Genomic DNA, 13019 nt, shown 5'->3' with positions numbered 1-13019 from the left:
ACAACCTGCTTTTCACCCTAACTTTTTATCAGCAGCAAATCTGGCTCCAGTAAAGTCAGCTCCTTCTTTCAAGTCATTCTGTAAATAGTTGAGGCCCCAGGACTGAGCCTGTGGCACTCCATTAGTTACAGTTTACCAACCTGAAAATGACCAATTCATCCAAATCTCTGTTTCCAGTTAGCCAATTCTCTATAAGTCACCCCCAACACCATGAGCCCTTATCTTGTGCAGTAACTTTTATGTGGCATCTTATCGAATGCTTTTTGGAACTCCAAATACACTACAACTACAAGTTCCCCTTTATCCACTCTTTGTTACATCCTCATTTGTCAAACACCATTTTCCTTTCACCATGTTGACTCTACCTGATTGTATTATGATCTTCTAAATGCTACTATCTCCTTAATGAAGCATTCTAGCATTTTCCCAATGATTGATGTTAGGCGAACTGGAATTTAGTTTCCTGATTTCTGTCCCCCTCCATTCTTGAATAGCATTGTTACATTTGCGGCTTTCCAAACTGCTGAGATCTTTCCAGAATCTAAGGAACTTTGGAAGATTACATCCCAATGCATCCACTATCTCTGGAGCCACTTTCTTTAAGATACTAGGATGCAGGCCATCAGCCTTTTGGTCCATTAGCTTTCCTAAGAGGAGGACCTGTTTCTACCTCTCAGGAAGGAAAACAGGTAGGTTGATTGGTGTGTATCTCTTCCGTGTATCTCTTGATTGACCAAGTGGTTTAAATCACGAGACGTTATTACACCTGAAGGGTATATTAAGAAATTCACTTTTAAAATATTTAACATTCAAATTAATTAATTAAATAGAATAGAGGTGGCTGGGCAGGCGATGCGTTGTAGTTGTAGTATGTGGGATCTGGTGGATGTTGGTGCAATCCATGGTGACCACATCTGCAGCAAGTGTTGGCTGCTTGAGGAACTTTGGCTCAGAGTTGATGAGCTGGAGTCCAAGCTGCAGACACTGCAACACATCAGGGAGGCAGAGTGTTACCTGGACACTGTTTCAGGAGGCAGTCACACCCCTTAGATGAATTGCACCAAATTTGGGCCATGGTAAGGGACAGCAGGACGTGACTGCGTGTGAGGCAGGTATGTGACTGCGAGTGAGGCAGGTATGGTGGTGAGTAGTGATATAGGTGCAATAGATTGTGATGTGGAATCAGTTTGGGTGGAAATAAAGAACAGCAAGGGGAAGTCGTCACAGGTGGGAGTTGTTTAAAGGACCTCCAAAGAGTTGCCTCATTGTAGGACAAAGCATAAATCAGGAAATAATGGAGACATGTAAGAAGGGCACTATAATTGTCATGGGTGATTTTAATCTGTATGTTGACTAGACATATCAGATTGGCAGGGGTAACATGGAAGACAAATTTGTAGAGTGAATCAGGGATTGTTTCCTAGAGCTTTATGTTGCAGAATCTATCCGGAAATGGGCTATTTTAGATCCAGTGATGTGTAATGAGGTGGGATTAATAAGAGATATCGTTGTTAAGGATCTTCTAGGGGGTAGCGATCATAATTTGGGAGAATTTCAAATCCAGTTTGAGAGCGAGCAACTCAGGCCAGTGTCCTCAACTTAAAAAAGGGCAATTACAGAGGTATGAAGAAAGAGTTGGCTAAAGCAGGCTGGGAAAGTAGACTCAGGGGAAGGTCAGTAGATGAGCAGTGGCAGACATTTAAGCAGGTATTTCATAACGCTCAGCAAATATTTACCCCAGTCAAAAAGGACTTGATGACAAGGATGAACCACCTGTGGTTAACTAAGGTCGTCAAGGAGAGTATCCAATCAAGAGCTAAGGCATACAAGGCAGCAAAAACTAGTGGTAGGCCAGAGGATTGTTTTTTTTTTTAGGAACCAGCAGATGACTAAAAAGCTAATAAAGAGAGAGAAAATGGATTATGAAAGTAAATTGGCAGGAAATGTAACAACAAGCAGCATGAGCTTCTAAGGGTGTATAAAAAGAGAGTGGCTAAAGTGAATGTGGGACCCTTAGAGGATGTGACTGGAAAATTGATAACGGGGAACAGAGAAATGGCAGATAACTTAAACCAATATTTTGCACTGGTCTTCACGGTGGAGGGCACCCCAAAGATAGCAAATAAGGAAGGAGCTAATGGGAGGAAAGATCTTGTACCAGACTCTACCACGAGGGACAAAGTATTTGACAAAATAATGGAACTAAAGGCAGACAAGTCACCAGGACATGATGGCCTGCATCCAAGAGTTTTAAATGAAGTGGCTGCAGAGATAGTGGATGCATTGGTTGAAATATTCCAGGACTCACTGGATTCCAGGAGGGTCCCAGCAGATTGGAAAACCGCTAATGTGATGCCAGTGTTCAGGAAGGGAGGGAGACAAAATGCAGGAAACCATAGGCCAGTCAGCCTAACATCTGTCGTTGGGAAAATGCTAGAGTCCATTATTGAGGAAGAAATAGCAGGACATGTAGAAAAGCTTAACGCAATAAAAGAGAGTCAACATGGTTTTGTGAAAGGGAAATCATGTTTGACAAATTTGCTAGAGTTTTTTGAGGATATAATAAACAGAGTTGATAAAGGGAAACAAGTAGATGTAGTGTATTTGGATTTCCAGAATGCATTTGACAAGGTGCCACATAAAAGGTTATTGCACAAGATAAGAGCTCATGGTATTGGGGGTAATGTATTAGCATGGATTGAGGATCAGTTAACACACAAAAGATAGAGTCGGGATTAATGGGTCTTATTCAGATTGGAAAGACGTAACAAGTGGGGTGCCACAAGGATCAGTCCTAGGGCCTCAATTATTTACTATCTATCTTAATGATTTGGAGGAGGGGGTAGTGTAATGTATCCAAATTTGCTGACGATACAAAAAATAGATGGGAGGGCATGTTGTGATTTTAAAAATTATCTGGCTCCGCACCTTAAGCGCTGTAAGCTGCAGGGCTATGGGCCAGATGCAGGAAGGTGGGATTAGAAAGGGCACCTGGGTGTCCTCGGGCTGGCATGGACAAGATAGGTGGAATGGCCTCCTTCTGTGCTGTAACTTTTCTATGGTTCTATAAGGAATCTGCAAGGGGATAAGGTGTGAATGGGCAAAAACTTGACAATGGAGTTTAATTAGGGCAAGTGTAAGGTATTGCACTTTTGTAGGAAGAATCAAAAGGCAGACTATTATTTAAATGGAGGGAGGCTAGGAGAAAGTGCAGCACAGAGGGACCTGAGCGTTCTTGTGCATGAAACACAAAAAGTTAGCGTGCAGGTGCAACAAGTAATTAAAAAGGCAAACGGAATCTTGGCCTGTATTGCTAGGGAACTGGAGTTTAAAAATAGTGAAGTCTTGTTACAACTATACAGGGTTTTGGTGAGGCCACACCAGTATTTCTATGTACAGTTTTGGTCCCCGTACTTATGAAAGGATGGAGGCTGTTCAAAAGAGATTCACTAGGCGGATTCCTGGGATGAAATAATTGACTTATCAAGAATGGCTAAACAGGTCAGGCCTTCATTCATTAGAGTTTAGAAGAATGAAGGGCGATCTCATTGAAACGTACAAGATTCTGAGGGGGCTTGACAGGGTAGATTTGAGACGTTTCCACTAGTGGAGAAATCTTGAATTAGGGGACATAGTTACAAAATAAGGAGACACTCATTTGAAACTGAGGTGTGAAGGAATTTCTTCTCTCAGAGGGTAGTGTATGTCTGGAATTCTCTACCCCAGAGAGTTGTGGAGGCTAGATCATTGAAAGTATTTAAAGATGAGGTAGATAGATTTTTGAAATACCATGGAGTTGAGAACTATGAGAAGTTGGCACAAAAGAGGAGTTGAGGCCTGGGGCAGATCAGACATGATCTTACCGAATGGCAGGGCAGGTTTGAGGTGGCTGTATGGCCTACTCCTGCTCCTATTTCTCATGTTCTTATGTACATTTTCTCCAGCGATTGAGATTGTTTTATGTCTCACTCTCCCTTTTGCCCTCTTGATTGTTTACAATTTTTGGGATATTTTCTGTGTCTTCTTATGCGAAGACCATAGAAAATACTTGTTCAAAGTCACTGCCATTTGCTTGTTTCGAATTATTAATTCCACAGCCTCATCCGTTAAGGGATCAATGCTCATTCTTCCTTTTTATTTATTTGTAGAAGCTTTTGCTGTCTGGTTTTGTATTTCTTTCTAGTTTTCTCCCTCTATTTTTTTGAGTCATCCTTTACTGGTTTCTAAAATTTTTTCCAATCTTCTGGTCTAGCACTAATCTTTGCAGACTTGTGCATCTTTTCTTTAAATCTGACACCATCCTCAATTTCCTTAGTTAGCCACGTGATGGTGCACCCTTCTCATAGTATTTATCTATCTCACTGGAAGATATCCTTACTGAGAGTTATGAAACAGAGTCCTAAATGTCTGCCATTGCTTCTCTGCCATCTTCCCTTTTAACCTATTTCCTATTCCACTTTAGCTAACTGTCTTCATGTCTTTATTGAATTTTAAAACACGAATTTCAGACCCAAATTTCTCACCCTCAATGTGAAATTCTATCTTATGATTACTCTTGGGGGCCAGTTAGCTCAGTTGGTTAAATGGCTAGCACGTGGTTCAGAATAATGCCAACAGCCTGCCGCAGATGCATCTGTCCATGACACTATCAGTACACTGTACATTTCATTGTGGAGACAATGTCCCGTCTTCACATTGAGGATACTCTCCATTGTGTTGTGTGGCATTACACCATGCTAAATGGGATAGCTTTCGAACAGATCGAGCAACTCAAAACTGGGCATCCGTGAGGCACTGTGGGCCATCAGCAGCAGAATTGTACTCAAACACAATCCTGTAACTTCATGGCCCAGCATATCCTCCACTCTACCATTACCATCAAGCCAGGGGATCAACCCTGGTTCAATGAAGAGTGCAGGAGGGCATGCCAGGAGTAGCACCAGGCATATCTTAAAATGAGGTGTCAACCTGGTGAAGCTATAAAACAGGACTACTTGTGTGCCAAACAGCATATGCAGCAAGTGATAGACAGGGCAAAGCAATCCCACAGCCAACAGATCAGATCTAAGCCCTGCAGTCCTGCCACATCCAGTCGTGAATGGTGGTGGACAATTAAACAACTCACTGGAGGAGGTGCCTCCAAAAATATCCCCATCCTCAATGATGGGGAAGCCCAGCACATCAGTGCAAAAGATAAGGCTGAAGCATTTGCTACAATCTTCAGCCTGAAGTGCCAAGTGGATGATCCATCTCAGCCTCCTCCTCCGGAGGTCCCCAGCATTTCAGATGCCAGTCTTCAGCCAATTCGATTCTCGCCGCGTGATATCAAGAAGCAGCTGAAGGCAATAGATACTGAAAAGGCAATAAGCCCTGACAATATTCCAGCAATAATACTGAAGGCTTGTGCTCTAGGGGCTCAACCCATAGCCACTTGTTCCAGTACAGCTACAACACTGTCATCTACCCGGCAACATGAAAAATTGTCCAGGTGTGTCCCGTCCACAAAAAGTAGGGCAAATCCAACTCTGCCAATTAGCACCCCATCCCTACTCTAAATTATCAGTGGAGTGATGGAAGGGGTCATCAACAGCACTTTCAAGCAACACTTCATAGAAATAACTTGCGCACTGATTCTCAGTTTGGGTTCTGCCAGGATCACTCAGCTCCTGACCTCATTACAGCCTTGGTTCAAACATGGACAAAAGAGCTGAACTCCAGAGGTGAGATGAGAATGACTGCCCTTGACAATTAGGTAGCATTTGACTGAGTGTGGCATCAAGGAGCTCTAGCAAAGCTGGAGTTAATGGGAATCACAGAGAAAACTCTCCTTTATGCCTCACATAAAGGAAGATGGTCATGGTTGTTGGAGGTCAATCATCTCAGTTCCAGGACATCACTGCAGGAGTTCCTCAGGGTAGTGTCCTAGGTGCAACAATCGTCAGCTGCTTCAATGACCTTCCTTCCATCATAAGGTCAGATGTTCGCTGATGATTGCACGATGTTCAGCACCATCTGCGACTCCTAATATATTGAAGCAGTCCATGTCCAAATGCAGCAGGACCTGGACAATATCCAGGCTTGGGCTGACAAGTGGCAAGTAACATTCGCGCCACACAAGTGCCAGGTAATGAACATCTCCAATAAGAGAGAATCTAACCATCGCCCCTTGACATTCAATGGCATTACCATCGTTGAATCCCCCACTATCAACATGCTGGGGGTTACTATTGATCAGAAACTGAACTGGACTAGCCTTACAAATACTGTGGCTATAAGAGGTCAGGGGCTAGGAATCCTGCAATGAGTAACTCGCCCTCTAACTCTCCAAAGCCTGTCCACCATCTACAAGGCACAAGTCAGGAGTGTGATGGAATACTTCCACTTGCCTGGGTGAGTGCAGCTCCAACAACACTCAAGCTCTGCACTATCCAGGACAGAGCAACCTGCTCGATTGGCACCCCTTCCACAAACATTCACTCCCTCCACCACAATCACATAGTGGCAGCAGTGTGTGCCATCTATAAGATGTACTGCAGGAACTCACCAAGGTTCCTTAGACAGCATCTTCCAAACCCACAACCGCTACCATCTAGAAAGGCAAGAGCAGTAGATGCATGGGAACATCTGGAAGTTCCCCTCCATGCCACACAGCATCCTGACTTGGAAATATATCCCTCTTCCTTCACTGTCACTGTGTCAAAATCCTGGAACTCCCTCCTTAACAGCATTTTGGGTGTACCTATGCCACATGGACTGCAGCAGTTCATGAAGCCAGCTCACCACCACCTTCACAAGGGCAATTAGGGATGGGCAATAAATGCTGGCTTAGCCAGCGATGCCCACATCCCATGAATGAATAAAAAACAAGGTGATCTAAAGCATGCATACTTTAGCAAGGAACATAAGGAGTCTAAGACATAGGGGCGAGAGTAGGCCATACAGCTCTTCGAGCCTGTTCTGCCATCTTCTCATCTTCTATCTCAACTCCTACAGTAGCTCCATATCCGTTAATTCCTTTAGTATCCAAAAAAGTATCAACCTTTGTCTTAAATATGCTCAATGACTGAGTACCCATAGCTCTTTGGAGTCAGTTTCAAAGCTTTATAAGCCTTCGAGTAAAGAAACTTTACCTAATCTCCAACCTATGGGTGACCTCTTATTCTGAGACCATGACCTGTCATTCTACACGACTTAACTGGGGGGAAACATTCACCTCACTATCATAAAGGGGTGTAGCTATTGGACCCAATGATATTTCTCATTTCTAAAAATCCTTGTGTTGCTTAAAAATATTACTAAGAAAGAAAAACATGTATATGCTTTTTCCCATCATGATAGAATACAGGCTATACAGTATTAGCAGGATTAAAGCATAACAGAAGACAGACCATATCAGATTTAGCAAATTCTCTGCTGACCTCAAATTATTGATGTACTAGCCAAAATCATTTAAAACTCAAATTCTGAAGAAATTACATTCTCCGTAATTCATTTGTTACCATGTTTATGGAAACATTACTAAGCTGCTTTATTGCTATTGTGTTTTTATTGGCATCTGGGATCACATCAATTTTGAAGTGTTAAAATGGGGTCACATTGGAAAATAGCTTGGGAAGCAGAGCTACAGAATGAGTTGTGTACATGCCACCTTGCTAGTGGCTGTGAAGTGATAGGTTTTATAAATGCTGAGATTAGAGAAGCATGAAGCAGATGCAGAGTGCTTTTAATAGGGGATTTTAACTGTCAAGTTAATTGGAATAAGCAGGCTGGCACAAGTCAGAGAGGTAGTGCATTTCTACACTATGTCCCAGATAGTTTTTTGAAACAATATACCCTGCAAGGGGCCATGTCACATTAGATTTAGTATTAAGCAATGAGCCAAATTTTGTTAACAACCTAATGGTGCATAAACATCTAACCAACACCAATCATGGTATGGTTGAGTTCAAGGTAGTGTTTTAAAGGGAGAAACATGAAACAACTGCAAAGATCCTAGCTTTAGGTAAGGCAGGCTTCAATGGGATCAGACAGAGACTGTCCACAGTAAACTGGACAAATCTGACAATCAGTAGGTGTTCAAAGAGAATTTAATGTAATTCATAACCAGTTTATACCGCTGAAAGGCAAGAGTTCTACTTGCCAAAAAAAAGACAATCATGAAATCCATTAATCTGTCTTTCCCTGGGTGCTAAATTTACATAGACTGTGGAGATTGTAACATATAAGGTACAGTGTGTTCCAATGCTTGATACATTGGTTCCTGCCTAGTAACAAAGGTGAGACCCTCTGGGAGTGTTTTGATAGATCGCAGATCAGTTCAAGGGTCAGTGAACAACTCTTCTTGAGGCAGTCAGTTTCAGGGAGTCTGCCAGCCCACAAGTGTGGCAAAGGCAAAAGGGACAGAAACAGGTCCCAGTTAAGTTAGCCAAAGAGCTGTGGGGAGCAGACTTTAAGTATAAAGAGAAGCAAAGGTTGCGGCAAAGGTACCTGTTTGGAGCAGTGGTGTTCTGCTTGGCACAGCCATAGGTCTGAAAGTTTGCTACTGAGCTAGTGTTTAAGTGTACTCGGGAATCCAGGGAGAAGGAACCTTGGAAGGTGAGATTGAAATCCTGTGAGGTGGGCCAGTGTTAAAGCCATCCAAGTGGAATGGACTTTTGGAGAGAATTCCAAGGGGAGATCTTCGAAGGTGAAGCTGGGAACCCCTCGTGAAACAGACTTTCAACGAGATTGTTCGGCTTGGTGTTTACCGACGCCTGTCTTGAATCTCAACATTTATCTACGTAATTGGTCCCTAACTGGATCTCTCCCCAACGTCCTGTGGTCTGGCCAAGGATGGTACTAAGAAAGCCGTGAGCAACTAAAGTAAGAGAAACAACATAAAGCTAAAAGAATAAGCATCCAAAAATATAAAAAATAGCACAGAACCTGATGAATAGGAAAAATACAAAAGGTAACAAAACAGCATGAGCGAAGAGAAGAGAATATGAAAAGAAACTTGTAAGGAATATCAAAAATCAACACAAGAAACTTTCACAATTACATTAGATAAAAAGAGGGTGGTCATAAGTAATGTGGGTCCCTTGAAAACTGGTAACATTGATGTTGTCAATGAAAACAAGGAAATAGCTGACATGCTAAATAATTACTGTGTCAGTGTTTATAGTCAAGGAAGAAGTGAACATGCCAGACAACCCAAGACAACTATTACTGAATTGGGGACAGGAGCTCAACAAAATTAACCAAAGAAAGATAACAGTAATGGGAAATTAATGGCACCGTAGAGTGACAAATCCCCAGGATCAGATGGTTTTAAAAGAAATAGGCAAAACATTGGGAAGATAATAGGACATTTACAAATTTCTCATGATTTGCTAACTGTTCCATAGGTTGAAAAATCGCATATTTACTCTGTCATTTAAGAAAAGTGGCACAGGGAATTATACATCATTTAGCTGAACATCTGTCAGGAAACTGCTGAAGTCTATAAATAAGTGACTGAACAACTTGAATTTTTTCAGCTGATAAAGGAAGCCAGCATAGACTTGTAAAGAGTAGTTTGAAGAGGTGAATGAAGTGTGGACAGGGAATGTCCATGGATGTTATTTAAATGGGCTTCCAGAAGATATCTGATAAAGTCCCTCATAAGAGATTGTTAGCTCAAGCTGAAAGTCATGTAATTGAAGACAAACCATTCAACTGGTGAGTAAACTGGCCAAGCAGAAGGAAACAGAGTGGGGATAATGGGTAGATACTCAAATTGTCAGAATATGACTAGTGGTGTCCTTCAAGGATCTGTATTGGTCATCAACTATTCATTGTATTCATTAATGACTTTGATGAAGGTTCAGAAAGGCGTGTATCCAAATTTTCCACTGACACAAAAGCAAGCTGCATTGTAAACAGTGCTTGGACAGACAAAATTGCAAAAACGTGCATAGGTTTAGCGAATAGGAGAAACCATGACAACTGGATTTCAATATAGGCAATTGTGAAGCCATCCACTTTGGACTTAAAAAGGATAGAATAGGGTACTTTCTAAATGGTGAAAATCTAGGAACAGTGGATGTCCAGAGGTGGGGTCAAGGTAAACAGATCATTAAAATGTCATGAACGTGTTTAGAAAATTATCAATAAAGCTAATGGAATGCTGGCTTTTATATCTAGAGGAATAGAATACAAGGAGGTAGAAGTCACAGTTCATCTGTGCTAAGTCTTGGTTAGATCACACCAGGAGTACTGTGAGCAGTACTGCACATCACAGCCATAGGAAATGATAAATGCAGTGTGGATATACTAGAATTATATCTGGATTTCAAGGGTAATCTTGAGGAGAGGTCAAACCAATAAGATCGTAATCCCTGGAATTTAAAAGGTAAAAGGTTGATTAGATTGAATTATTCGAGATATTCAGGGGAACAGATAGGATAGACTGGGAGAAACTTCTTCTACTGATTGGGGAGTGTAAGACTGGGAGAATAGTTTTAAAACGAGAGCCAGACCTTTCAGGAGTGAAATTAGGAAGCAATGGGTGGTAGAAGTTTGGAACTCTCTAGCATCAATTGCCATTTGCAGAAGATCAATTGTTAATTTTAAAACTGAGAATGATAGAATTTTGAGAGTCAAAGGTATTAAGGTATATAGGACAAAGGCTGGTATATGGAGTTACTTTGTAAGTCATCCATGATCTCACTGAATGGCAGATCAGGGTCAAGGGACGAAATGGTCTACTTCTGTTTCTATGCGAGAAAATAATTTGTCAAGCTGGCACTGCATACAATCGTAAAACCATTACCGCCCCACAACCTCAGTTTTGTTTTACTGGCTAAAAGAGAATCATACGCCATCCCAGCTAAATCTTGTATGCCTTAAAAATTCAAAGATGACACAGCTTCTTAAAGACATCGCTAAACTTGCCCATTTAGAATAAGAATTGTACATTGAAAGCATAATGTTCAAGTAGTTTTTGAAATTACTCAGATGACAAGTTAAAGATGGTTCACCTAATTGTGCAGAAAGCACGAAATAAACTCTTCCTCCAACACACTGCAATAATGTCTATAGTAACCAAGAACCTGTTGCAAAATTTCTCACCTCTTTTTTGGTTCCACTCATGAGCCTCTCCAATCAAACTAGGATCAAACTGGTAGTGCCCACTTCGAGAAAAATATTCATCTGTGCTGAAAATCATTCCATTAGGCCCCTGTTGAACAAGCATTCTGTCCAAGTGCAATGGAAACTTATTAGTTATGAGTGAAATTTCAAGTTCTCAAGCTATGCAATAAGTTTGCATTAGAAGAATTGTTGTCTCGCAATTTGCAAATAGGTTTTGCTTGTTTCCACGATAACACAAATTTTGGCACAGGTGAGGGCCATTGGGTCCTTATTATCTCAACTAACAAAACTCACCTCATTTAGTGGAACTTGATCAATCTCTTCCACATCCATCTTTTCAGTTTGAAAGAATACAGTCCTAGCTGTTTAGTCTTCTTACCTTGTATCACAGACCCCTCAATTTTTGGTACCATCACAGATTGGCTTTGCATTGGCTCCAGAATTAGTGAGGAGCCCAAAGGTGTACAACCATCATTTTTCAGAGTTATCAAGGCTTCTTTATTTTTGAATTCAATTCCTCGACCATAATAGGTGTAAAAAGAGAAGTGGATAAATAAGTGGAAAGGAAAAGTTGCAAAGGATAGAAGGAAAGGAGTTTTCAGAGAGCACAATCAGCCAAATTGCCACTATGTTGTGAAATAGTTTTATGTGATTAGCTCCATTGTCCAACAGCAAGTTAGTGTTGCATCTTATTGCATTTGCAGTACCGAGTCAAAAACAGACCCAAATGCATTCTACAAATTTCACCTCATTTAAAACTTCCAATCAAACAGAAAGATTACAGCACAGAAGGAAACCACTCAAACTCATCATATCTGTGCCAGCTCACTACAACAGCAACTCAGTTAGTCCCACACTCTTATCCCATAGCCCTGTAATTTTTCTCTCTACAGGTGTTTATCCAATCCCCTTTTGAAAATCACGATTGAATCTGCTTCCACCACACTCTCAGGCAATGCATTCTACATGCTAACCACTCACTGCATAAAAAACTTTTGCCTCATTCCACTTTTGGTGCTTTTGCCAATCACTTGAAATTGATGCCCTCTGATTCTCAACCCTTCTGCCAACAGGAACAATTTTTCTCTTTCTACTCTGCCTAGGCCCCTCATGATCTTGAACACTATCAAATCTTGTCTCTCTCTAAGGAAAACAAACCAGCTTTTCTAATTTATTCATGTAACTGAAGCCCCTTATCCTGGGAACAATTCTCATAAATCTTTTCTACACCATCTATGAAGCCTTCACAACCTTCCTAAGTGCAGTGCCCAGGATTGGAGTTGAGGCTGAATGAGTGCTTTATAAAGGTTTACATTAGCTTCTTTGCTTTTACACTTTACACCTCTATTTATAAAGCACAGGATTCCGTATGCCTATTTAACCACCTTCTCAACCTGCCTGGCCACCTTCAACAATTTGTGAACAATATTAACAGGTTTCTCTGTTCCTGCACCCACTTTAGAATTGTGCCCTTCTTGTTATATTGCCTCTCCTGGTTCTTCTTACAAACATGTACCACTTCATACTTCTCTACATTAAATTTCATGTGTCATGTCTGCCCAGTTCACCAGCCTGTCTGTTTCCTCTTGAAGTCTATCACTATGCTTCTCAGTGCACAATACTTCCATACTTTGTGTAATCTGCATAATTTGAATTTGTGCCCTATACACCCAAGTCCTGGTAATTGACATGTATGAAGAAAAAAGCAGTGGTCCTAATACAGACCACTGGTCATAGTACTGGCAACTGGTCCTACTATCGATCAATACATATCTTCCTCCAGTCCAAAAAACAACAGTTCACCAATACTTTGTTTCCTACCATTTCAGCCAACTTTGTATCCATGCTATCACTGTCCTTTTTACTCCTTGGGCTTCAACTTTGCTTACAAGCCTATTATGTGGCAT

General features: G+C 41.3%; 1 protein-coding gene across 1 annotated transcript in view; it reads right to left on the bottom strand.

Annotated features, from left to right (window-relative positions):
* Positions 1–13019, bottom strand: part of n4bp2 (NEDD4 binding protein 2) — a 103065-nt gene that overhangs the window by 67752 nt on the left and 22294 nt on the right. Inside the window, exon 3 of the mRNA XM_041188896.1 lies at positions 11092–11216. Coding sequence (XP_041044830.1) covers positions 11092–11216 — 125 coding nt within the window. The remainder of the gene's footprint in view (positions 1–11091; positions 11217–13019) is intronic.

Source organism: Carcharodon carcharias, chromosome 1 (assembly GCF_017639515.1).
Source record: "Carcharodon carcharias isolate sCarCar2 chromosome 1, sCarCar2.pri, whole genome shotgun sequence".
Classification (NCBI taxonomy): domain Eukaryota; kingdom Metazoa; phylum Chordata; class Chondrichthyes; order Lamniformes; family Lamnidae; genus Carcharodon; species Carcharodon carcharias.
The sequence above is the reverse complement of the archived record's forward strand: the minus strand, read 5'-3'. Positions and strand labels throughout refer to the sequence as shown.